This window comes from Mauremys reevesii, linkage group 2 (assembly GCF_016161935.1).
Source record: "Mauremys reevesii isolate NIE-2019 linkage group 2, ASM1616193v1, whole genome shotgun sequence".
Lineage (NCBI taxonomy): Eukaryota > Metazoa > Chordata > Testudines > Geoemydidae > Mauremys > Mauremys reevesii.
In genome coordinates, this window is record NC_052624.1 from 200100842 (window position 1) to 200128228 (window position 27387).

The window sequence follows — 27387 nt, forward strand, 5'->3', positions numbered from 1 at the left end:
CAACTTCTATAAGTGGTGCTTGGTTTCTGCGCGCAGTATTCAAGATGCGAGCATACCATGGATTTATATAGAGGCAATATATTTTCTGTTTTAGTATCTGTTTTATTATCTGTTTTATTATCCCTTTCCTAACGATTCCCAATATTCTGTTCACTTTGACTGCCGCTGTACATTAAGTGGATGTTTTCAGAGAAATATCTACAGGGACTCCAAGTTCTTTCTTGAGTGGTAACAGCTAATTTAGAGCCCATCATTTTATATGATTATATTTTCCAATGTGCATTACTTTGCATGTATCTACATTGAATTTCATCTGCAATTTTGTTGCCCAGTCACCCAGTTTTGTAAGATCCCTTTGTAACTCTTGGCAGTCTACTTTGGACTTAAGTATCTTGAGTAGTTTTGTATCACCCGTTGCCACCTCAAGTTTACCCCGTTTTTTCAGATCATTTATGAATACGTTGGACAGCACTGGTCCCAGTACAGACCCCTGGGGGACACCACTATTTACCTGTCTCCGTTCTGAAAACTGACCATTTATTCCTAACCTTTGTTTCCTATCTTTTAACCAGTTAGTGATCCAGCAGTGTCCCTCTTATAACGCAACAGCTTACTTTGCTTAAGAGCCTTTGGTGAGGGACCTTGTCAACGGCTTTCTGAAAATCTAAGTATGCTATATCCACTGGATCACCCTTGTCCACGTGCTTGTTGACCCCCTCAAAGAATTCTAGTAAATTGGTGAGGCATGAGTCAAAAACCATGTTGACTCTTCCCCCAACAAATCGTGTTCATCTATGTCTCTGATAATTCTGTTCTTTACGTAAAATGTATAAGAACATCTGCATGTTAACATGGTGGTGACGATAAACAGATGCTAAATATCTAGAATACTTTTATTTATCTGATTACATATTCATGTACTTTTGTGATATTCAAGCTGTCTTCTGCTTTTGCCTTCACTCCTTTTTGGGCACCCTCCCCCTCCCCTTTTTAAAATACTATGTTTGGTAGACTCTGTCCTGAAGAATCTCATTCAGCTTGTTGCCAAGGGAAATTGGACTAGAAGTAAGGAATGGTGTACCAGATTCTTTATATACTAATAAATTTGTGTCCTATAAATGGCTTTTCTACATGGGGAAACTGACTAGAATAACATTTGCAGAATAGCTTTCTTTGTGGACACTTATTCCAGAATAACAGAAGTTTGTTGCAGAAAAGCTTATTTAGCAATAGCTATTCTGGTCAATTTTGCTGTGTAGATAGGCCCTAAGAAGTCACATTTTTTTTTTTATTCTGGATCAACAGATGTGTTCTCTTTTGTCCCTTTTCACTCTTAAAGATGGAAAATCACATCGTGTGAGATAAATCTGAACAGTTGATTAAAAATACAGATTAATTACAGGTAGCTGATTTTGGATTAAATAAATGTAACTCTTCTCTTCCATACTGAAAATGGAATGGTCCACCTAACACAAGGGTTCTCAAACTTTTTTTGCTGGGTTCCCCTTTACAAATATTTCAGGCTGTGATGACACCTCCCCCTTAAAAAAGTGATAGCAAATTAATGTACATACTCATAGGAGCATTGCCACCCCTACTTCTGCACTGCTGTTAGTGGTGGTGGTGCCTTCAGAGCTGGGTGACCAGAGAGCAGTAGCTGCTGTACCCCCTTCCCTCCAACTTTTCTTCCCCTGGCAATTTTTATTTATCGTTTGACCCCACTACAACAGCCTTGTAACCCCCCCCCCTTTTGGGTCAGGACCCCCAGTTTGAGAAACGTATCCCAAAGCAGGCTTGGTTCAGCGTATGTGGCCTACATGGCATAATCAAATTCTGGAGTATCTCAACTTTTATTTATTTATTTAAAATGTATTGCTCTCATAGTTGCAAAGATAAATGTCCAAGTGTGAAACAATGCAGTGCTTCCTTCCTGAGTCTGTAGATAATCTGAAACAATAACCCTGGCAGCTCTGAATTCCCTTATCCCCCAGTGAGATTAATGGAGGTGCTGGCTCTAAAGCCTAATGGTAACACATTACTATGTCATTTCTTATCATTTTAATGATGGAAGGGAGTGGAATTGACTCATTGGGTACATCTAAACAGCAAATGAAGGTTTGACTGTAGTGTGGGTAGGCATACCTGCTGTAGTTTTAATCTAGCCCGTGCAGGTAGTGAGAAGTGAAGATGCTTTGACTCAGGCTAGCTGCCTGAGTCTGTACCCAGGTTCCTTGGCGGGCTTGTATTGGGGCGCTTAGCCCCCACTGAAGCCCAGGCAGCGACATCTTCACTACCAATGTTATCTGAGCTAACTAGATTAAAGCTAGCATGGGTATGCCTTTCTGCATTACAATAACATTTTCATGTGCTGTGAAGACCTACCCACAGATGGTAGGAATTGGCAGTCACTGCAGCAAAGGGAATGCAGAGGGGGGAAAAAGCAATGTTTGTGCATGTTCGTAAACATGCACAGAAAGGAGGATCAAGAAGGAATAGAAATTAAGGCTGAGCAGTGGTGATACTAATGCTAAACATATTCTCCTGAGCATATTTTCATGTTAGTGACTGAATCTCTAACCTGGCTGATGCACCATAATGTAAAAATAGAATTTGGCCCTCATTGCAGAATGACTTTGAAACTCTTGAGCTCAGTACTTTTCTTGTTTCTTTTTAAACTGACAGTTATGACAGATCCTTCTTAGTATGCTAATTCTTGACATTTTAGTCTATGACTGGACACAGTGACCCAAACTACCTTTTCTTTTTTAGGTATTGCTAAGGATTTAGATTTTTGACATGATAGTACATAACTGCTTCTTGGGAACCATTATTTTCTCATACCTACTGGTTCTCACCATTCACCTTGATTAGCTGTTGCTTGAAATCATTTAAGTGTTAATAATTATTGACAGTTCCAAGAAACGCTCAATTGATGTTAAGCCTTTGGGCAAATGTCTCACTTTTTTTTGTAACTGTGTGATTTAAGTGTGATGTGGATGTACAGGGGTGTAAATTAATTGGGTATTCTGGAGTTTGGAACAGGAAGGCCTGGTCTGCACTAGAAAATAGGTCACCATAACTGTGTTCCTCAGAGGTGTGAAAAATCCATGTCCCTGAGAGGTATAATTAAGGTGACCTAATTCCCTGTTAGACAGTGCTAGGTTGATGGAAGAATTCTTCTGTTGACCTAGCTACTGCCTCTCAGGGAGGTGAATTACTTAAGTTGACAGGAGAACCACTCCTGTAGGCATAGGTAGTGTCTACCCTGAAGCGCTACAATGGTGCAGCTGCAGCATTTCAAGTGTAGACAAGCTCTGATTAAAATTTCTTTCCCTATCTTAATTGTGGAGGTTTGTCTCTTTCTTGTCATAACTTTGTGAGTACTCTAATTGGCATAGAATCTTTAGGGGTAGACAAAGCCTTGGTAACAAACAAGCAGAACCTTTTCCTCAGGTTCTCCTTCCTTAGGGAGGGATAGCTCAGTGGTTTGAGCATTGGCCTGCTAAACCCAGGGTTGTGAGTTCAATCCTTGAGGAGGCCACTTAGGGATCTGAGGCAAAAATTGGTCCTGCTAGTGAAGGCAGGGGGCTGGACTTGATGACCTTTCAAGGTCCCTTCCAGTTTTAGGAGATTGGTATATCTCCAATTATTACCCTTTTTATTACCTATTTATTACCTCAGTTTCACACTACCCTTAAAGGTGAGAGAGGGAGGAATCCCCCTCTGCCCCCTCCCCCCTCAAAAAAAACTCCACACTGTCTTTATACATCATCAAGAAGCAAAGATCACAAGCCAAAACATTTTTTCTTCTTTTCAAGGTCACCTTTAGCCATGTTTCACCCAAGTTTCCATCATGGTTCAAACATGCTTTCTGTAAAAGCATTAAGTTGTTTGTCTAGTGAGTCTGTATTAGTGTTTAAACTGTTTTCATTAACTGTTTGAGTGAACTTTTTCTGAAAGCCATTTCCAGTAGTGCTTTGATTTCCTAAATGTAGTCAGGAGCTGTCACACCACCTTTATCAACTGGAAGAACCTTGCTGCATCTTTTCACCTGAGCTAGGCTAAAACACTATTCCCTAGTATAGGTAGGGCTTGTCTACATTTGAAATGCTACAGTGGCACAGCTGCAGCGCTTCAGAGTAGACACTCGTTATAGCATTGGGAGGGGTTCTTCCGTGGGTGTATTTAATCTACCTCATTGAGAGGCAGTAGCTACATTGATGGAAGAATACTTCCATCAACCTAGCACTATTTACTGTGCGTATTAGGTGGATTTGTCACACCTGTGAGTGACAGCTGGGTGGACTTAAATTTTGAGTGTAGACCTGGCCTTAAGAGTGTTTTTGTTGTGTGGTTTTTTTTTTTTTTTTTTTTTTAAAGAATCCTGGACTATCAGTGTTGGAAGGGACCTCAGGAGGTCATCTAGTCCAACCCCCTGCTCAAAGCAGGAGCAATCTCCAATTAAATCATCCAACAGATTTTTGCCCCATATCCCTAAATGGCCCCCTCAAGGATTGAATTCACAACCCTGCGTTTAGCAGGCCACTGGTTATGTTGTCCCGTCCATGCTAGCAATAAATGACCATAATTGGACCATTGGTTACTCAGTTGGTGGAGTGGCACTGGTTTAAGTACCAACAGTGTAGTGTGTCCACTATGCTGCTATGTTTGGATTTTTGCTTTATCCATGGTTGTTCTGTACTGTACCACTGGAGCTGCAGTGCCCCTGGAGTACTAACCCTGTTGTTTCTGGCATAGCTCACTGAAAAGCAGTGACTAGAAAATTTGTGGCGAGAAGAGGTGAAACGCCCATAAGTCCTTGGGTATTTTTCTCAAAATGGAGGCCAGGATGAATGCTTGGCTCTTGTTCTTTAATTGATAAAAATGATTGCTGCTGCAGTTTTTGAAAGGCATTCAGACAACAGAATGATGGGTTTTTTTTCCTCCCCCTAGCAGTATGTGTGGAGAGCCAGAGCCCCCAAAAGTTGGAGCTATTACTGTAGTGGTGGTGCACATCTCTCTCTTCCCCGGCTCCCACTGGGAAGCTGATTACATGCAGCACTTGAGGCTGGTGTTAACCAGATGGACTTTTATCAGGAGCACAGGCTGGTAGGGCCAAGTTGTTACTGAGATTGGAATACGTAGAGAGCAGGGATGATGGGTGAGTGGGGAGGCACTAGGAGTTGAGTGTCTGGAATAAGTGGACATATAGTGGCCAGGCATGGTCCTCCTTTGTTGTCTCACCATAAAGCCCTTAATTTGTACCCACTACTTCTAGCAGACTCCTTTGCAACAGTGCCTGTTGTGCTGGTCTGATAAGCCTTCATTGGGCTAACACTAGTAGATGGTGAAACCATAAATGACTTGTTGCCTAACAGATGTATCTTAGGAGCCGAGCTGGGAGCTAGAGCTGGTTGAACATTTTTCCTCAGAATGATTTTCTTATGAAAAATGCCCTTTTTGCAAAACCACATTTTTCCATGAGAAAATTTTAGTTTTGCCAAAAAAAAATCAGTTTTTTGTTTTGTTTTGTTTGGTTGGGAAAATTGAAATGATAGAAGATGAAAATGACAAAAGCTACCAGTGAAATTGACCAAAAAACCCTTTCCTAGATGGTTGCCAGGTGGAGAGCCCAGGGCACTCTGCCTCCCTGCTGCCTTCCCCTCAGCTCCAGAGGAGCTGGAGAGGCAGTGAGACCCCGTGTGTTGGGCTGCCTGAGGCCCGGGACTCCAGTCGTCCAGGGTTTGTGTCTTCAGGGCAACCCTTCTAGGACTTCCAGGTCTGCTACCACAGGAGAATGAGCCTGGAAATCCTGGGTTGGGCTCCCAAGGTCTGCAGCTCCTGGCTAGTTCCACCATATGGACTTCCTCAGACCAGGGACCCCAGGGCTTCCAGACTCCTCCACCAGCTGGCACCACCTGGCGCCTCAGAGCCCCTAGTAGCTGCTGAGTGAACTTTTACATTATTGATTTTCAATGCTGCTGTAGCGGGGAAACTGGCAAGAATATCAGTTTCACTAAGCAGCTGTGGGGGGATCCTAGGGAGCAGATGTTTTGATGTTTTCAAAATGAATTTTTTTTATGATGTCTTGTTCGTGGCAAATTTAGAAAAATGTGGTTTTGTTCTGAATCATGGTGAAACCTTGTTTTAAAAAACAGAAGATTTCCTGTGAACTGAAAATCCTGTGATTTGGCCAGCTCTACTGGAAACCTCTATACTTAAGACAACTTCAAGTACAAATACTCCCTTCCAAAAGTGCCTCTTTGGCTATGTCTACACTACAGCTTATGTCGGCATCACTTATGTTGCTCAGGGTTGTGAATAAACCACCCCCCGGAGCGAGGAAAGTTACATCAACATAAGCGCCAATGTGGACAGCGCTGTGTCCCCAAGAAAGCTGCTCCTGCTGACATAGCTACTGCCTCTCACAGAAGTGGTTCTATTATGCTAACAGGAGAGCTCTCCCCCATCATCATGGAGTGTCTTCACTAGACACGCTGCAGCGTGTGTGTAGATCATCCCTTTGCTTCCTCCAAACAGGACAAAGGAGGTAGGGACTTATCCAAGCAACCAATGACTTAGTTTGTGGACAGCTAGAAATAGGTATTGCAATTGGTGAAATCAACCAACCTCTCTTGACAAAGTTCCCAGTATCTGTGGCAAATTAGGCAAATTAAAAACCAAAACAAAAAAAAAATATTATATATAGAAATGTCTTCTACACTGTAGAATAGAGGAGACCAGCATGTGTTTGGGGCAGTTTGGGAATTACAAAGATTGGTTTGAGAATTCAGCTGTACGGTTCCAAAACTAGGGGGCATGGAGACGTACACTTCAGAAAAGTTCAGGGTAACTGCATCTATATTCCCCCTCCATGATCAACAAAACCCACTCTAGACTCCTGGCTCCTCAGCCATCAACTCTTTTGGACGGAGACACATGTCTCCCTCCCTCCTGACCTGGGTTTTTTCCAGATTGCACAGTTCCCAGCCTACACTGAGATATCCCCAGCAAGCCAGACTGCCTCAAGCATCCAGCATCTGTTCTCTGATTTCTTTTCAAAGGCTGTGATAACTGATTGCCAGCAGTCCAAAGTTACCACACAACTCTTTAGAAGGAAGGACATTTATTTTTAAGATGAAAGCATTACAGAGAAAACTTACTTACATGCATTCTAATAAGCTTACCAGGAGTCTGATAGGAGTCAGTCCTTCAGAACCCCACTAAGCTGTTTTCTATGATTACAAGTTCAAAACAGCCTTAGCTCAGAACTTGCACAACCATGAATAGTTTAGTCTTTTCTCTATACAGTTTGAGCCTTTGATCCTGGTCTCATGTAGCAGGTGATCAGCAGACTAAGGCTGACTCCTCAGGGCATCGCTATGAAAGGCTGGGTTTTTGCATAACTGGAGGTGGGGAATATGCATTCTCCTCCCCTTACATATTTCCCAGGAAACCCACTTCACACATACTGTCCCAAAAGACCGTTCTTGTCTGTGACATTGTTCAATATAATCCTTGGATTATCGAGACACACAATAATACACCTCTACCCTGATATAACGCTGTCCTCAGGAGCCAAAAAATCTTACTGTGTTATAAGGGAAACCACGTTATATCAAACTTGCTTTGATCCACCAGAGTGCGCAGCCCCACTCCCCCGGAGCGCTGCTTTACCACGTTATATCTGAATTCATGTTCTGTTGGGTCGCGTTATATCGGGGTAGAGATGTATATAACCTTTGAATTTAATACAGTGGATTCTGAAGATTGCTAAGCTTAGTTCACTAAGGTTTTTCAAGGATATTGCAGAAAATTGCCCTGTCACAGAGTCTTTCTATGGGCTATTACTTGTCCCGGGATCATTTGTCAGTGCTCTTTTGTACCTTAAAAAATCCAAAGTAACTTCAAAGACTGCATCCCATTTTTAATTTTTATGGAATGAGCAAATACACTGAGCTACAGAAAAGGTTTTAAAATCTGTCAAAGGGAAAATTTCACACAGTCTTAACTTTACCACTCCATGCCTCCATAATTCTTGGCATTTATAATGGTTTATATGTATGAAATGCAACATACAAAGGCACTGACTAATCAGATTCACAAGAATTCACACTTAATCCCTTCAGCTATGACTTGCCATGTTAATGGAGCATTCTAGTAGTTTTTTTTTTTTAATTTCAGTTTAGACAAAATACCTGTATCCCAGGATCTAGGCATCCAAGCATCTGTTAAAAATATAATGCATAGCATGAAAAGAGCAGCAAAACTTCCCAACTTAAACAGTCAGTAAGAGCTCGTCTACTTACATTTTTTGTACTGATTTAGCTATATTCATTTAGAGATAAATATAGTTGAATTGATGCAACCGGTAATGTGGACATATTTATAATGGTATAAAGAGGCTTATTCTGGTATGTCTTATTTCCTGGGTGTCTAGGTCTAAACCAACATAATTAAATTGGAATAAAGACTGTGTTGGGCAGTCCTTAGAAAACAAAATCTCATAGGCCTTATCTTCACTCTGAAAAAAAGGTGTATTCTTAACTTGATTTAACTAACGTGAGGAAAATCATGACAAAGACAAGGCAGTTTGTAGTTTTTATCGGAGTTAGCAGGCCAAGTTGAAGGTTACATCAGGTTAACTTGCGCACATGCACACTTTCTCTTCCTCTCCTATCTTCCAGTGAAGACCAGGACCTATTCCCAAAAGAAACCCTGTGGCCTTGTCTACGCTGCCACTTTACAGCGCTGAAACTTTCTCGCTCCGGGGTGTGAAAAAACACACCCCTGAGCGATGCAAGTTTCCGCGCTGTAAAGTGACAGTGTAGACTACCTCAGCGCCGGAAGCCTCCCTTCATGGGAGTGGGTTTTTTTTACAGCGTGGGAGAGCTCGTTGGTAGTGAAGACATACACTAAATCTCAACCACCTCTACCCTCCTCAAGTGCCTGTTTAGTTGTGTAAACAACGGGTTGCTAAGTGTTTTCTCTTTGGCTACAATCATTTGATTACACAACTGATCTTTCCTGAGCCACTCTCATGAGTAGTTCAGTATCACTCCACCCAGTCTGACTTCATGTTTGCAAAGTGTCTATCTTCTCTTACCCTCCAAGTGCAACTTTATCACCACCTTATCCTACACGCTTCCCAGCTGCTACTGCACTAGATCTCCCCTACTAAGCTGGTTCCCAGCTGCCTCCCTACCCAAATCTTATTCTCTTCCTTTCTCCCTGATTTCCCTTAAGAAACCCATACATTTGACTCCCAGCTACTGTAGAATTTGGCCACTTCGCTTTTCTTTCGGGATATTTGCTGCTCATCCATCCATCCATCCATCAACTTTCATGTATATTTCCTAGTCATCTCCTTCTATAGCAATTACAGAATGGCAGTTTATTACCCAGGTGGGGAATGAGTACATGACTTTATATATAAAGAAACACTGTTAATATAATTAGGTCCTAAAATATCACTCCCTTAAGATAACATAATATACAATAGTGTGGTATTTAAGGAAGGTACATTTTGAAAACTAAAATGTGTAAGAATTCAATTCAGAAAATCATGGATGCATGCATTTGGAATATTGAAAAGAAATTATATGCCTGAAATGCTAACTTTCAGAACTCTTAGGGTATGTCTGCACTGCAATTAAACACCTGTGGCTGACCGGTGCCAGCTGACTTGAGCTTGTGGGGCTCAGGCTAAGGGGCTGTTCAATTGCGGTGTAGACCAGGGATCGGCAACCTCTGGCACGCTGCTTGCCAGGGTAAGCACCCTGGTGGGCCAGGCCAGTTTGTTTACCTGCCGCGTCCACAGGTTCGGCCGATCGTGGCTCCCACTGGCCGCAGTTCGCCGCTCCAGGCCAGTGGGAGTGGCAGGAAGCTGCGGTCAGCACATCCCTCGGTCCATGCCGCTTCCCGCCGCCCCCATTGGCTCCCACCTCGCAAGGTCCTAGAGTGCAGGATCCATCCCGAGTCCAAATGTCTACACTGTAATTAAACAGCCCCTTAGCCTGAGCCCATGAGCCCAAGTAAGCTGTCACTGGCCAGCTGCAGGTTTGTAATTGCAGTGTAGACATACCCATAGTATGATTTTATAAAAGGTGAGTAGAGATGTGTGTTTCTTTTTCTGATTTTGCTTTTAAAAAATATAGTCCTAGGCTGATATACCAAGTCTGTAGCCTTGAAAATGTTATATGGCAGAACTTAAATAGCCAGACTGACTAGGAAGTAGTTATACAGTGCTGTGGTGTCAGACCTGTAGTGGTAATACCTTTGACCTGTGGTTTCCACAGTTTGTAGGTATAAGAGTAGTCTCATTTGAGCTCTTTGGGACTCACATGAGTAAGTCCTTGGCCTGTTATACTGAATCTTCAATTAACTTGGAGGAGTTGTACGCATTCAGAGACTTAGCTTAAGCCCCCATCCTTCACACTGCTCCATGCAGAATTCCCATACACAGCCCAAGTAACTTTACTGAGGCTGCATGTGGATGCAAGTATGTGCCTGCATAAAGCTACTTTTCAGATTGAAATGTGTGTATGTGCAGTTAATATTTCAGATGTATGTTTTCTATATAGAAGTAGATGCATTGGGAAATATTTTCTACATTTGATATTGGACTATAATGTTACAGCAAATATTTGAAGTTCATTTTTGTACTCAACTTTCATTTGTGTGCATTTTTTTGGGCTTAGTAGACATTTTTAATTGCATTAATATTCATCTTTAATTGCTCCTTAGTCCAGATGTACATTGTCTGCAAAAACTACACCTGTCAATAGTTATAGATTTTTATTTTACTGAAATATTTAATCTAGATGTTTTTTAAAAAGTTGAGTTGACTGACGAGTCAGAGGATTAGTCAACAGTCATTTGATGTATGCAAATGGAAATATTGTGTAACTACTGCCGCTTTAAACATTTTGTGACATTTCAGACTTGGGAAGTTGGAGCAAATGGCATGCAAGTTGAAGCAAACAGGTTTTGAGATTAAACATTGACCTATATAAAGAGGGTTTCATAGAAGGAAAACGACTGTAAAGGAAAATGAGGGTATTTTTAAAATGTAGTTCAATATATATTTATCTGAGACAGAGATTCCTGCCTAGACTTGCTTGTCCTCAGACCAACAAAGGTCATCATTGTAGTGTTAAAGTATATGATTATAAGGAATATTTCTGATGTCTCTGATAGTTGGTGTGGATGACTACAGCTCAGAGTCTGATGTGATTATTATACCTTCAGCCCTGGACTTTGTCTCACAAGATGAAATGTTGACGCCTTTGGGAAGACTGGACAAGTACGCTGCAAGTGAGAACATATTTAACAGGTATGCTTTTTAAATGTTCTGTTTAGAGAACAAGGTGCATATTGTGTACTAATCTGATTTAGATATCTGATTAGAGGTCATCTGTGGACATGTAAATGTTCTAAAAATTTCTTGTAAAAATAAATTGTCAGGTTAAAATTCATGTGTTAATTCTCTCCCCCCCCCCATACAAATCCCTTCACCCTCCCTCCCGCCAAAAAACAACAAAAGCAAAACATTTCTTACCGGTTGAGTAACTTTAATTCTCAGAGATCCTCAAAGTTTTTCATAAAGTGGATCATATCCTAATAGGTTCCTGTGGATACTTCCCCTCCTATTAACAGTCACATGGCAGTAGTTGCCACAGGGCTGTCATAATTTATGTGGAAAAGTTATACTAGGAAAATATTTATTTATTTAATTAAATGTAGCAGCTGCAAACAAGGGGTGCCAGCGTCTTGTGACCTGCCAGCTCTGAGCAGACTATCAAGTAGTCCACAGACCACAGTTTGAGTATTAAAACTTCTTTAGGGTATTAAAATTGAAAACATTTTAAAAATCTAATTTACTTTTTCACCTTTTGTGCGCTTGGTTTATTTTTCCCACTGTGTGTTTTATAATAATGCAAGTGGACTAGTTATTTCATGTTCTGGTTTTTGTGCAATAGTGTTTGGGTTTCACATGCTGCAAGGGAATGTTCGACTCCAAACCAAAACCTCTTTTTGTTGGAATTTTAAAAGATCATGAACATTTTGATATTAATGTAAGTTACTGTAAAAGTTTTTTTGTTTTATTTTAATAAAGCTTATATTTTAGAACTAAACTACCTTTTAATAATGTGTTTATGTGCAGTTCTTAATTTTTAAGCTTGCTTTCCGTATACTTTTCAGTCACATTGCAGATTAGCCTGTTAATTTTGGTATTTAGGGCCTCTGTCCTTTAAAGATTTACATGTGCTTAATATTAAGCATGTGAATAGTCCCTAAAAGCGACATGCCCCCAATTTACCAGACTGGTCCTTCATTTTTCAGACTGAACTAAAGTTTTTAAATGTTCTAATTTATTAAGGTTTACCTTTTAAAGCCGTGAAAAATTTTCTTCCTCTTCAAGTATCTTGCATTTAATAGTTCGTGGTGCTAATTTGGGTTTACTTCTGTGGAGAAATCCCTGACACCCAACGTTTCCTCACAGTTTTGCAATTGAGGGTTGAATCAGCAGATCACCAAAGTAGTAGTTTCTAAATAAACTTTCTAAGGCCTATGGTATTTTATTGTGATATGTAATAAAAAACAGTTAGTGAGGAAAAGAAAACTTTTGTAAATGTCAAGCCTATGAGGTTCAAACTTAACAGGAATAATTCTTAACTTTTTCCCCACATGCATTCTCAAGAGGTTTTCAACTCCACTTAATAAAATAAAGTAATCTTTTCTTTCTTTTTTCCCTTCAAACTACCTTCTTCCCTACATGTGCATGATCAATTTATTTCTCTTTTCCCCATGACCCCGTTATGGGTTGATCCGTATGTTTTCTTATAACTGTACTTAATGTTACATGTATACATTTCAAATGAAAATTATGCCATTTCTGAGGAAAGACTGCTAAAGTATACTTTATCTTCAAAACAGACTCAGAGTTTAGATTAGGAAGGTGCATTGAAATGATCTGAACAGAAGTTGGAGATATAGATTTACCATTGTTCTCAAGCCAGTGTTAGGGGTCTTAATCTACTTTATAATCACTTCTGATATTTGCCAAGTCCAGGGGGTTGGGGGGTGTGTGTGTGTGTGTTTGGATGTTAATCTTTTCATTTGTAGTGTTACATTGAAGTTCAGTGTAAAATTGGGAATTAATGCAGAAACTCTTTTAGATTTGTTTGTTTGACAAATATTCTAATTACTAGTAGTAAAATGACTGGTTTCAAGTCCTATTTTTTTGTAAACTTGAAAAATCTTCCAAATCATGATTTAGAATGCTTGCAGAAAGCAAATGGCAACTTTTTTCTAACCTTCCTTTATTTTTCTAAATGTGTACTTGTAGGGTGAAATTCATTTCTTATTAAAAACTCTGGTACCACTTAGACCCTGTGATAGAAATTAGGGGAAGAAAGGGATAAAATGGTTGTGCATAGAGGAAGTCTCTACATCACCTGTGCTCTGTGGAGAAGTCTCGATGCTGGTTCCAAATCAGCAAGCAATTAAGAGGAGTTTGGCGTGCCCGAGTAAAGTAATCTATGGTTCTTTGAGTATATAACTGTGAAGTAGGTGCGTACTTGCCTTGTGTGCACAAGATAAGTCTTGTGAATAGCTGTGTTCATCGGGGCAGCTCTGGCTGTCACTATAAGAAGGACCTTGGCTTCAGGCATCAGAATTCCAAAGGAGGTGCAAGCCATTGTAGAGAACCTATCCTAACAAGGGATGGAGTTGCTCAGCAATCACACAGACCATGATCTGCATTCTTTGAAGGATTTGAAGGCTACCGTGCATTCCTTTGGAATCTATGCACTGTCTCTTTATCAAAAACCATACTACTACACACCTCAGATGAGACAGAAGAGCCTATTGCATCAGAGAGCAGAGTTATCCACCCGGGAAAAAGCCCAGATACATCAGGAAATGCCAGTCTACTTCTCAGTGACACATACTGCGCCAGTGACACATCAGCATATTTGACAGGACTGTTGGGAGCCACATCAGAGTAACTTTAGTGAACATAATCTTCAGAAGCCACCTTGCTTCTTGCACCAGCTATGGTCTGCCACCAGAAAGAAGAGTGTCAGGATAGTAGATAGATGGTTTCTATCAGATTTCATTCCTTAGCCCATCTCCGCCTCATTTTTCTCTTCCTCTTCAGGGACTTTTCTCACAAGAACCTACTGCAGGCAGAAGTGGTTTAATTGCTTTGTCTAGGAGCCAAAGGAGGTGCTACCCAAATACAGGGGAAGAGGCTTCTTTTTCTGCATTTCCTTTTCTGAAGAAAATGGCTCTTTATTCTATGGTAGATCTGTGGAGATGCCACAAATACATACATTACCTCAGGTTCAGGATGGTAAAACTAGCCTCCCTCATTCCATCTGTTCAAGCTCAAAACTGATTAGCGGCTCTACTTACAGGACATATACTTCCATATAGCCATCCATAGGAAGTACCTATGATGCACAGTGGGTCCCAACCATTACCAGTACGAGGCACTGCCATTTGAATTCTCCATGGGTTCGAAGATCTTGACAAATTGCTTAGTGGTGTTAGTAGCAGTACACTCAAGGAGAGGGGATATTCATGTTTACCTGTACCTAGAGGATTGGCTGATCAGAGGCAGGAGTCTAAATCTTGTCTCATTCCATCACAAATGATAGAGTTCATACGAGCTACAATCAGCTCTCCATTGGTGAAATCTTATCTCCAGAGGACAGGTTCCACTCTTTCTGATCAATAATAAACAATCTAAAGTCAAGTCCTGTTGTAACAATGTAGACTTGCTGAGGTCTACTTGGCCACTTGTTGGTGGGTACATAAATGACACCACTTTCCAAACTTCACCTTTGGTCTCTACAACTCTGGCTGAGGGGAGAGTACTCCTTGTCCAAACACCACATGAGCAAGAGGGTCACAGTTCCACTTCAAGTTTTGAGAGAGCACAGTTGGTGGTTAAGCCCCAAGAACAGACCAAATAATGTTCAATACTCTGCCCCCTCTGACAATTATACTCATTATAGACCCATCAGGAACAGGATAGGGAGCCCATCTAAACCATTTGTAGGTCTAGGGAACCTGGTCCCAAGATGACTTGAAATGTAAACATCCCGGAGCTCATGCCCATAGACTGGCTTGTATGGCATTTTCTACCCTCCTATGGAACTCCATGGTACAGATCTTGATGGTCAGTACACTATATAAGTAGGTAGGGAGGAGCTGGTTCATTACCCCTTTGATAGGAAGCCATCAAGCTGTGATATGCTGCCCAAATGGGATAACTCCATTGGCTCATTCTCTTCCAGAAATCAGCAACAACCTAACAGACTTATTGAGCAGACCTGCAGTAGCCAACAATGGGTGGTTGCTGTGGAAATCCATCACAGAGCTGATATTTGGTCAATTTAGGATTTCTACAGTTGATCTTTTTGCCACCTGGAACAGTGCCAAATACCCAAACTTTTTGCTCCAGAGGAATAAAATGCCCCGTTTTGTTGCCAGACTGCTTCTTGCAACAATAGACTCAAGTCCTGAATGCATTTCCACCAATTTTCCCCCGATCCCCAGGTTGATAGCCAAAGTCAGAAGGGGCAGAGCCACTTTGATTCTTGGAACTCTTTACTGGCTGAAGCAGTTTTGACTTTTGGACCTATTGCTGGTGTCCATTTGGCACTCCATCCAACTCCCACGCTGCCCAGACATAATGTCACAGAATCGTGTTCAGATTCTGCACCCAGACCTGCTGTCATTGCACCTGATGACTTGAATATTGGCTGATGGAGCACTACTAACAAAGACTGCTTCCAGCAATTCTAGAAATACTCATAGAGAGCAGAAAGCCATATACAGGAAAGAGGTGCTCTTTGAAATGGATGAAGTTCTCCATATGGGCAGCCCAATGCAATCTAGACCCAGTAGCAGCCCCGATACCTAAGATCCTCAACTACATGCCGCACTTAAAGCATGCTGGCCTGCTCTCATGGTTCACCTCAAAAGAATATCAGCACATCACTCTGCGGTTCAGTCATGCTCCATTGTACCCCAACTGTATCCAAGTTTCTCAAAAATCTTCTGCATGCTTAACCACTGGTTAGAGATCCAATTTTGATCTGGGTCCTCCACATCCTCCTCCTAAAGCACCTCCTTTTTAACAGCTTGCACACTGTTCATTGTGCCATCTTACCCTTAAGATGGTTTTTCTGGTTGCCATCATCTGGGCAAGGAGGATCAGTGAGCTCTAAATTCTCATGGCTGGACCTGCCTGTATGTTCTTTCACAGGGACAAAGTTGTGCAATATCTGCATCCCAGATTCATCCCTAAGTTGGTCTCAAAATTCCACCTAAACTATTCATTCAGTCTGCATATATTCTTCCCAAAATCTGACTTGACACAGGATAAAAGAAGCTAAGTACATTTCCAGAGTCATACTCTATTACATTGACAGGGCTAAGCCTTTTAAGCCTGTCCCTTGCCTCTTTCTGGTTACGGTCATCCCTTTGAAAGGCCAGGCCATCTCATCACAGAGAATCTGTGTGGATCATGCCCTGTATTCTCATCTGTTTTATCAGATGTCTGACCACACTCTCCTCCAAATGTCAAGGCTCACTCCACCATGGCACAGCCATTGTCTTCTGCCTGCTTCAGGAATATGCTGAGATCTACAAGGTAGCAACAATGGGCAACTCACTGACTTTTGTCAAACATTACATCCTTGACTTAGCAACTAGGTCAGATGCCGAGTTTGGGAGACCAGTGCTTCAATCGTTATTTGAGTAGTATAGCTGAAATTTCTCGTTCCCACCATCCAGTGAGGCCACTGCTTTCCAGTCACCAGTTACATATAACTGAAGAAGAAAGAACAGTTACTTACCTACAGTGACTGATTACATCCCACTCCCAAGGTGTAATCAATGTGGCTCTTTTGACCTATCCTCAATACCCACTTTAGGGAGTCCTAAGCAACTATGGGTTTTGAATTGTGAGGGAATTGAGGGAGGGTCTTGGCTGTCCTCTTTATGCCCTTTTGTAGGACCACAGGGAGGCATAGAGTGCATAAATGGCATCAAAGGACCCAGCTATTTAGAAGATATCAATCTTTTGTGCATGAGGCGCATGCCCATTCTACAGTAGGACCCACATTGAGTACAATATCTTGAAGAACCATGCACTCTGGGGTAAGTAATCAATCTTTCCCTATGATTCTCTGTCTAAGGTTCCAGTGGCCAATGAAACCTTGGGGAAAGGATGCAGAGTGGCAGTGGTAGGGCTGGGAGATGGCAGGTGAAACCTGTTGGTTGCCTGCTAGTTGAAGGAAGGGAGGTAATTTACATCCCTCACAGAGTTTCTTACATACAAGCTGAGTTTTCAGGGTAAACTTTTGAGCACTACATAGATACTTCTGGTCATTTGATGATAAAAAATTTGGACAAAGCATGAATCCTGATCAAACTGGAATTTTCTTGTTACATTATAGTCAATAAGCGTGTTTTTATTAGCTGTTTCTCTATTTAGACATGTATAACACTTTTTCCAGATTGAAACTTGGCATAGGTGATCTCATTTCAAGAGCAGACTTGGAAAAAGTGAAGAGTTTCTACAGTTTGTTGTATTTTTAAAGAAAATATACAAGAAAAGAGTTTCTTAAAATATTTTTTTTTTCATTTAGAACAGTTTTGCAGATGGTTAGTGTGTAATGTGGATGGATTACTTTTGATATTGTGGAAAAGTTTACCCATTTTAATTCTAGAAAGTTTTAAATGATTGTTAATGTTGAGGCTTTTGACATTCATGGAAATTGTGTGTATTTTCCTGGCTCCAGTTAAATGAATTGCAAAGTTCCTAAGGCCCTGTGTATGTGAGAAATACAGCCATTTATTAGTAACCAGTCTGTGTAACACTCTTATGTGATTGTTTTAATTATGTGGTTGATTTGTCCACACAGCTGAATTTTTCCATGGCCCTCCCATTTGTCGTCATTTTTCTGTCCACACCTACGTCGCTGTGATTGTACCAGTCCATTCTGGGAATATCTAGGCGGTTATCCCTTACTGCGTCAGGAATGGGATAGGTTGCTTGAAGGACATGCACAAAGAGCCAGCAGCCTGTGGGGGCAATGCACTTTTGTCTGGGTTGCCTTACTATATAGAGAGCTAGAGAACCATCCAAACTGGGGATAGTTGTGTATATCCCATCTGTGCTGCCAAAAAGTGCAAAACTGGTTTCAGAAAGAAAATCAAATGCCAGTGTAGGCTGCTTACAAGGAGGAAAGTTGGTAGCGGCTACGATTACTAACCAGTCATTAACCATGTTGTCTGAACACATCCCATTTAGAGCCATCCATGTCACTAACAAATTACAGTTTTGGTTAAAACTTGAATCTTGTCCTTTTAAATTTCTAGACTAGTCTGTAGTGTCAATATCAAGATGTTTTGGGTTCATTATAAAAATTTCATGAGTTAAAAGTAGTGGGTGAGGTGGTTCTGATTTACATGAATGCTGCATATCTGTTACTCAAGCATAAACAGAGCTGTACATGTGTTTATTTTCATGATGCATGTACATGACTTTGGGTAGGCTTTGCACAAAATGCAGCGTCGGTAGGTTATCTTTAATTTGGCTATAGTTAGTCTTTACTGAGCGCTCATACTTTCATTAGTGGAAATAACCCGTAGTTGTATCAAAAACTGTTTTAAAAGCAAGGGTCTCGCCTCACCTTGCCTCAGCCAAGTAGGGGAATTCAGAGTTGAGGATGAAAATCTGACTCTCTCAACCCCCATGCCCCCTGGAGGATGGGGAATAATCCCAAGTTGTTGACATCACCTCTGATTTCCTTTGTCCTTGTAAATTGAAGAGAGACTGTTAACATTAAATGTAAAAAGTTGAATTAATGTTAATAGTTCTGATATTTAGTATAGCTCTAAAAATCCTTGGAGTATTTTTAAGATTACTTTAACTAAAGTTATTAATGTAAAATTATTTAGATCCATTTTTATGGTCTGGTTAGAAAACTTGTCCACACCAAGAAATATTGAGTAATCAAAAACATTACGTTACTGCTTCCAAAAATTGTATGATATTTATTCTCTCATGAACTAGGCAAATGGTGGCTCGAAGTTTGCTGGACACTTTGAAGGAAGTCAGCGATGATGAGAGAGATTGTATTGCTGTGCTGGAGAGAATCAGCAGATTAGCTGATGATTCAGGTATGTAGTATGAAAGATCATAATGGGCTAATGGAGAAAGATCAAAGCTTTTAACATTAGATCAGTGTGTTTTCCCTCCTCTTCCATATTTAAAATGGGTCTTAAGAATTCCATAATGTATTTTGTGATTTTTTTTTTCTCAGAAGGAGACTTTCTTCCCCTCCCCTGCTGCTTTTCTCAGTAGTGCTTTACCAAAACAGCTAATACGTAACTCATCTATAGTGCTTTTCATTAGTAGATCTCAACAAAAGTTTATATTATGTAATCAGGTATCCCAAATTTACATGGTACCTCGCAATTTGTAGATGAAGATACATTCTCTGCCGTAAAGAGTTGATAATTGAAGGGAGCCTAATCCTGTTAGCCTTCTGTGCAAAACTCCCATAGGCTTCAATAGGAGTTTCACATGCAGAGGACTTGCAGGTTCAGGCCCTATGTTGGTCAAATCAATCACATGATATTACAAACTGCTGAGGTAAAGGAGGACATGAGAATTGTTGATGAGGTGGACGGAAGGATTTTTTTCTTGTAATTGTAGAGGTTTTAGGAGCAATTTGAAGGTGGGGAGAGGGCTTTTCTGATGGAACATATTGAAACTTTTGGATGTTTGAGATGTGAAGTCAAGAATAGAAGGAAGAAAATGGAATAGTGAGGCAAGAGGACTGGGAAGAGAGTAGGGGATGGGGCTGAATAAGGAGAAATGAGAGCAGGGAAGTAGGTGCAGTAAAATTACATATGTAAGGCTTTCTAAGTGAGGCTGTGTAGATTAAATTTGATGTGGTAAGAAACAGGAAGTTATGGAGATACTCACATCTGGAGAGGTGATGCTGCGGTTGAAGTAACAAGAGAGGAGGATTTCTTCAGCAGCAAGAGAGGCCTGACATTACAGGAGGCACAAACATTATTTATACTTTATAGCAGGAATGCTGTGGGAGTTTGAGAAACCTGTGTAGATCTAACATGAGGAGAAAATTGCTTTTGGTCTTCATCTCCCTTACTCCTTTTCTTTCTTCCAGAATCACAGAACACATTGCTTTTCCAGGCAAATAGTTCTAGCAAGGGGCTACCATGTTAATTTATAATGCATGTTTTTGATGTTTATATGAGCAAATGTTATTGATAAATAAGTAGCCATTCTGAGTAAAAAATAAGATATCAGTGTTATTTTTAAATATATATTTTAATATATACAAAATAGTGGTAAACCATTGTTTCTAGGGCATTTTCCGGCTTAGGTTTTGCTTTTGAAATCTATGTATCTATAGCAGCAGTTTGGCTATTTTTGTTTTTCCAACTGTGCTGAGCACTAGCATCTCCCAGGGCCTCCCGTTAGTTTTGGGTTCTCAGCACATGTGAAAATAGAACATATGTGTCTGGGGGAAAATAGCTTCATGCAGAGCTATGTACGCCTTGGTGCAGTAATATCAGCAGTCTTTATTGCTATAGTGATGACCAAAAGGAATGAGCAAGTCTGCTGCCTAAAACTTTCATGCATAACTGTCAATTTGACATATCCATTTGTAGAAGAAAGACTGAGTACTGAGACCTGAGCTCTAATCTGCTTTGTTTCCTTTAGCAAGAGTAGTGTATTTATGGTCTGGACTGGTATTTGGCTAGTCAGCAAAAGCAGCATTTTAAGCTTTTTGTGCACTGTAGAATTTGTTTCCTGTACTAGTAGTTTTGTCATACTGTGGGCCTGATTCTGCAGCTGCTCCGTGAATAATACTGCCATTAACTTCATTGTGAGTTTCATGCGTGGTACAGATGTAATATCAGGCCGTAACCTTTTTCTTTAAGACAGTCATTTTGAACATTCATTGTGCATCTTAAAACAAATGAAAAACTTGTTACAAATGGAAATAGATCTGTCTTGTTGAAGCTGGTTAAAGAGAGTTTGAATACTTGTATCTTTTCAATCTACACTGCAACATTAAATAAAATTATTAATTTTGTATGGTAAGAAGTGCTGTTTTTGTGATTTAGGTTATTTTTTAAACTTATAAACAATTGAAAATGTTAAATTATTTGTGCTTTGGACTTGCTTAGTTTGACTCAAAACTCTATATGGTGGTACTCTGGCTTCATTGTTAGAATTACAACCAGAACCAAGCCCAAGTATCGAGAAAAGCCCATTAGCGCGTGAACTGCTGCGAGATCAGACTAAACTAACGTAGACACCTTTTCATTTTTTGACAGCTGATTTCCATCACTGTCACACTTGAACCGTGATGATTGTTTTTTTTCTGATTTTCACCATCTCTCAGCTGGCTCAAATGAGAAACTGAGGCAGTTTTTTATTGTATAATTAAGTTTGAAGGCAGAAACAGGGATTTGCATTGAATGTTGCATAGTTGAAAGAGAGTCCCCCACCAGTGCTATTCTTAGGCTTCTTGTCTATCATGGAGGATTTCTGTGACTTTTGGTGACCTCTGTGATTTCTGTAGCGGCCAGTGTGGCTAGCTTCAGGGCTTAGCAGCAGTTTGGGGGGGGGGGGGGGCTCAGGGCTGGGGGTTGGAGCGTGGGGCATGGCTCTACCTCGGGGGAGGGGGCGGGGAGGGCTCCCCAGAAGTGGCTGGCATGTCCCTGCAGCTCCTAGGGGGAGGCTAGGGCACCAGGGCTGCCCCCTCAGTTTCCATTGGTTCCCGGCCAATGGAAGCTGTGAAGCCGGAGCTCGTGGTGGAGGCAGTGCACGGAGCCCTCTGGCCTTCACTCCTCCGAGGAGCTGCAGGGACATGCTTTCCGCTTCCGAAGAGCTGCGCGGAGCCAGGTAGGGAGCCTGCCAACCCTCCCACCCAGGACCAGTGGGGGTCCCAGGTCGTGCGCTGCCGCCTGTTCTCTCTGCCCTCCCCCCGAGCACCAGCAGGGGTCCTAGGCCATGCGCTGCTGCCCACCTGCTCTCCCTTTCCCCTCCCCCCCAGCACCAGTGGGGGTCCTGGGCCAACCCACTCACCCCCCTCCCCCTCCGTGGCACACCCAGACCGCCCTCCCCAGAGCACCCCCGGCCCAAGCTTTAGTTAGGAGTATATAGTACAAATCATGGACAAGTCACGGGCCGTGAAGTTTTGTTTACTGCCCGTGACTTGTCCATGACTTTTATTAAAAATACCTGTGACTAAAATGTAGCCTTAGCTATTGGTAATCAAAATATAGGTATTACAGCTGGAGTGCTAGAAACACCTATACTAAGGTTGTCTAATAACTTCCATTACAAACTTATATCTTCAGACACTCCTAATGTTAAGTCCATTATTGGGCTGAAATTTTCCAGTCATGATCTCTACCATTTTTTTAAGTTTGAACCAAAATGGTTCAGTTGTGTGTCTGCAGTTGAGTACAAGAATAATGAGTAAAAATATGATTTTTATTATAAAAATTATTATTCCAAGAACACAGAAATTACCATACAGGATCAGACCGGTGATCTGTCTTGTCCAATATCCTGTCTCCAACGGTGGCTAGTAACATCTGCTTTAGAGGAGGAAACCCAGAAGTAGGAAGTTGTGGATTAATCTGCCCCAAGGAAGGTTTCCTCCTAACCCCCAGTAGTTCAGAGGTTGGTGTCAGTCCCAAAGTTTGAGGGTTTCTGTCCCTTCCAAAGTTCTTGTTTTTTGTTTTTTTTTAATATTTACTACCATAATTGGGGTAGGGTATGTGTGCTGGGCAGAAGGTATCGTTGCACACACAAACATTTTGTTCATTTTTTGTATCCTGATAAGCTCTTGACCTCACTGACAACTTGTGGTAAAGAGTTCCACAAACTAATTATACTTTGTGTGGTAAAAATATTTCCTCTTCCGAATTTGCTACTTCTCAGTTTCATTGTCCCCTTAGCTCTTACAAAAAAAGAGCGAATAGTGGTTAATGTGCAAACACAAATCTGCCTTGTGTATACATATGCACTTGTGTGAAGCCCATCACCATAGCATCTGAATGCCTTACAACCATTAATTGATTTATCCTCCCAACAGCTCTTGTGAAGTGTAATGTATTCACTCTTGTGAAAGTTAGTCTTGTAGTGAAGACACTGGACTGGGATTCAGGGGTAATGTCCCAGCTTTGCCACTGTCTCCTTTGTGGGCGTGGACAAGTCACTTGTGCCTCCTTTTGCCATATGTAAAATGGGGATAATTGTACTTCTCTACCTTATCAGTAATCATGATACCCTCCCTACCTCACTTGTTTTTGTAACATCTTATGTTTTGTTTAGCAAACCTGCAGCCTGATGCTGCAGGTCCTGTGTGCATGGAGTGCCATTAACTCCCTTTTGAAGTTAACGTTTCAATTCCCATTGAAGTTGTTGTGAATTTTGCAGAGTGCCTCTAGCACTGGGCCCCCTTCATTTGTAACATCTTGAGACCGGGACTGTATCATCATCTATTTTTGGAAAATACCATGTGTATTTAGGGTACTATAAAAACTACTAATGTAATGAAAAACTTTTTAAAGGGCTATTGGGGAAAATGGCAGGGTTGGAGAAGAAAGTCTCCTGCTGGAAAAATATTATATATTTCACCAAACATAGAGATTGTTAGAACACAGTCACCAGAATGACAGACTAGTTAGTTTTCTACATACATCTGTCTCAAATACAACTTACTTGATAAGTTTTTGGAAAATGTTAAGTTTATCATGAGACTAATTATGAGGCTGTAATCAATTTAAATGAAAAATATCTTTTAACCATAATTAATCAAGTAACATATGGTAAGCCTAATATAAATAACTTGTCTGCCATGTCTCCAGGATACGTGCACACTGTGCATATTATTGCTATACTAAGAAATGACTACCAGAGTTTTTTCTTCAGCAGATTTATGGACTGACAGTGAATAGTTCTGAAAACATGTATGGATGTCAAAAGTAATGTTGAAAAGCCCACTTTAAGTAACATTTGAGATACTGGCTCATAGCCTGCTGACAGCTTAGTAATGTTTTTTAGTCTGCAGCTGACATTGTCCCTAAGATTTTGGAATAACTGAAGTGCTTATGTGTCCCCATCCCAGCTGCCAGCAGTTCCACACCCTTCCACTCCATCTTCAACTTGTCAGAAGGTCCTCTTCATCCCCTAATTGCTTTAACATCTCCTCCCCCTGCCAAAAGTCCCTCTCACTTGGCAGTTACTAGCAAAAATTCTCTCCTTGAATTGCTAATCCCTAGTTTGGTCCACTCCTGGTTGGTTAGCAAGGCATATGGAAAGAGCAAAGCATCACAGGTGACAGCCTGAAGGAGCTTGTTTGTGTCCATGGTACTCCTGAAAAGAGAGGAGCAAGCTCTGTCTTCAGACTGTGATAGACTTTCACCTAGTCCAGTTTTTTTTGTTGAACACAGCCCTAGCAAAGTCTGTGTGGGATAGAAGGACAGATGAAAGGGAGGGGGAAGTGAGTGACAGATTAAGAGGCAGGGTGGGGATTAAGAAGTATAGTGGGAGAGAATTGGAAGGAAGAGGAGAGAGAGTAACAGAAAGAAAGAGGAGGAAAATGGTATATGAAAGAGAGTTAAATGTATTACTATTTAAATTATTCTAACTGTATCCTGAGACCATACATACTGACACAGTTCATGTAAACTATATAAATATATATGCAAATTAGATTCTGCCCTCAAGCTCTTGACAAGTCACCATTGTGATTCTCAGTGCTGGAAATTTTATGCATCTTAATGTGAAGCTCAATACACAGGTGGTGGTTGTGCAGGGAAAGATACTTTCAAGAGGTGTCGTCTTTCTCCCCACACTGCGTAGCCAGCCTTCTAATACATAACACACACAAACCAGTATTGTTTGATGTGTGTTTTGTCAGAAGGTGGCGTATAATTAAGAACAGAAGCTTTCATGCAAAGCAATAAATATATCCTGTTCAAAAAACTTAATTACGTAGAGTTAAGGGTTTTCAAATGAGTTTCTTCAACACGTTCGCCTGAGATGAAGAAAATCACCAATTGTGGCAGCATTAACACCTACACGAACTTCAGTTCTCGAACATTACCACCACCCAAACCTCATGATAACCAAATACACTCAGGCTTCATCTACCTACATGGGAGAAATTGACCGGTATAGTTATTGTGGAATAAGCTATTGTGAAAAAGCTCTTCATGTGGACACTATTCCAGAATAGAGTTACTGTTTTTTTCGCAATAACATCCACATGGGGAGTTATTCTAGAATAGCTATGCCAGTCAGTTTCCCCTTGTAGACAAACGCTAAGACTCCTCAGCTCTGCAACTCCCTTTCAGTGCAACATACCAACAACCACAGTGCACACGTCCAGTGCCTCATAACCACATGCAGTCGGAACCTAAACCTCAGATAAGTTAAGATATGTTTCCTGTTGGCATGTGTAATGTTAAAGTCTGTGTGAACAAGTATCAGGTCACTGGGCATGTGCATTGATTTACACGTTGATACCCAACTCCATTGTAAAAGTTGTCAGGGAACGCTGGAGCTTTTTGGCTGCTCAGTATAGGGGGACCAATTGAGGCTTTTGGCACATGAGGAGATATGAAAGTCACTTCTGGATTTTGAGATAAGCACTTCAGATTAATTTTCTGTTTAAAATGATCAATGGTGAAATAGTTAATTCAGATTTAAAAATGAGAATTACAGTATTCTATGCAGTGTAGTGTAGTTCCCAGGGTTTTGCAGTGTCAACGTTTCCAACTCATTGAGATGATTGGTGCAATTCACACTTTGCAGAGTACAGTAGAAGCTCAGAGTTACGAACACTTCTGGAATAGAGGCTGTTCGTAACTCTGAAATGTTTGTATCTCTGAACAAAATGTTATGGTTGTTCTTTCAAAAGTTTACAGTTGAACATTGACTTAATACAACTTTGAAACTTTTTAGTATGCAGAAGAAAAATGCTGCTTTCCCTTTATTTTTTTTAGTATTTACATTTAACTCAGTATTGTACTGTATTTGCTTGGGGGGGAGAGGGGGGAGGGTCTCTGCTACCTGATTGCATACTTGCAGTTCCAAATGAGGTGTGTGGTTGACTGGTCTGTTTGTAACTCTGAGGTTCTACTGTAATTGTAGCAGGCAGTTACTAGGGAGGACAAAAATGTATCAGTTTACACTTGAATCATCTTTTCAAGTTCACATCCAGGAAAATTAGAAACAACTTTTAAAAACAAAAAAAACTTAAATTCTGGAGTACAGTTCCATGACTAAACAGCTGCAGAACACATGAGAGCTTGGTGGAGCTAAATTGAATTTTGATAAATGAGAAAAATAAATACAAAAGACTTAAGTGTAAAGCTTGAAAAGTACCCAGTCTATGAGATATTAGGAGAAAGTATATGTTTGAGATGTTACAAAGCTGTCTGTGGTAATTTGCTATAAGAGGACACAAAGATGTACTTTCAGGTGGCAAAATTAAAAAAGGGAGCATTTTAAAATGTTCCCCCTGACAAAGGCAGAAAATTATTTTTCCAAACAAATGTTATGAAAAATGTAATCATCCTCTGAAGATTTATTGTGTTGTTTGGAGTCTAAATGCAATCATTAAAGTTTGAAGTAGACATTTTTAATCCTGACTGAAGTAAAAATCTCAACCCAACTTTATTATTTATTTGTAGTGTGTTAGCACATAGAGGCCTGGGCCTGTTGAACTAAGCCCTGTGCAAACATAAAACACAGATATGGTTCTTGTCCTGAAGACCTTACAGTCTAACTTAACCAGTGCCTCCATAATCTGTAATTTGTGATGATGACTAAACCATTTGTTTCTGATTGGTTACAGTTTGTATTTTATAGAATTAATAATAGCGATTGCAGTTTACTCTGATATAAAGAAATCTATCTTTAGGCTGCCATAGGACAAAGTTAAGTAGGAGAAGAGGTGGAGAAGTGAAAGTGGAGAGAATGAGGGAGGGTTGGATATTTTTCTCTTTTCATCTTTGGCATTATTTTTGTTGGTACATTTTTAGGAATTATAATGCAAAAGTCTGTACTAATGTAAGATTGAGACTGTGGATCTAGGTCCCTTTTCAGCAAGGCACTTAAACATGTGCCTTAGTGCTTTGCAGAATTGAGACCTTAAACACAAGTGTCAGGGAACTTAGAAGTTTAAGGTTCTCGCATAGCAGCAGTAGTATTGCATATATGATGTATATTGAATTATTAACTATGCTGTTAAATGTATACATTTAATTACATGGAAAAACTACATTAAAAGAGGATTA

At 40.6% G+C, this 27387-nt stretch overlaps 1 protein-coding gene across 9 annotated transcripts in view; it reads left to right on the forward strand.

Annotated features, from left to right (window-relative positions):
- Positions 1-27387, forward strand: part of PPP4R1 (protein phosphatase 4 regulatory subunit 1) — an 85371-nt gene that overhangs the window by 14129 nt on the left and 43855 nt on the right. For 5 of the 9 annotated variants that reach the window (XM_039525683.1, XM_039525684.1, XM_039525688.1 and 2 more), the window contains 2 exons: positions 11200-11335; positions 19100-19206. In XM_039525683.1, the coding sequence (XP_039381617.1) occupies positions 11200-11335; positions 19100-19206 (243 nt within the window). The remainder of the gene's footprint in view (positions 1-11199; positions 11336-19099; positions 19207-27387) is intronic. The other 4 variants (XM_039525685.1, XM_039525686.1, XM_039525691.1 and 1 more) reach the window with 1 other exon arrangement.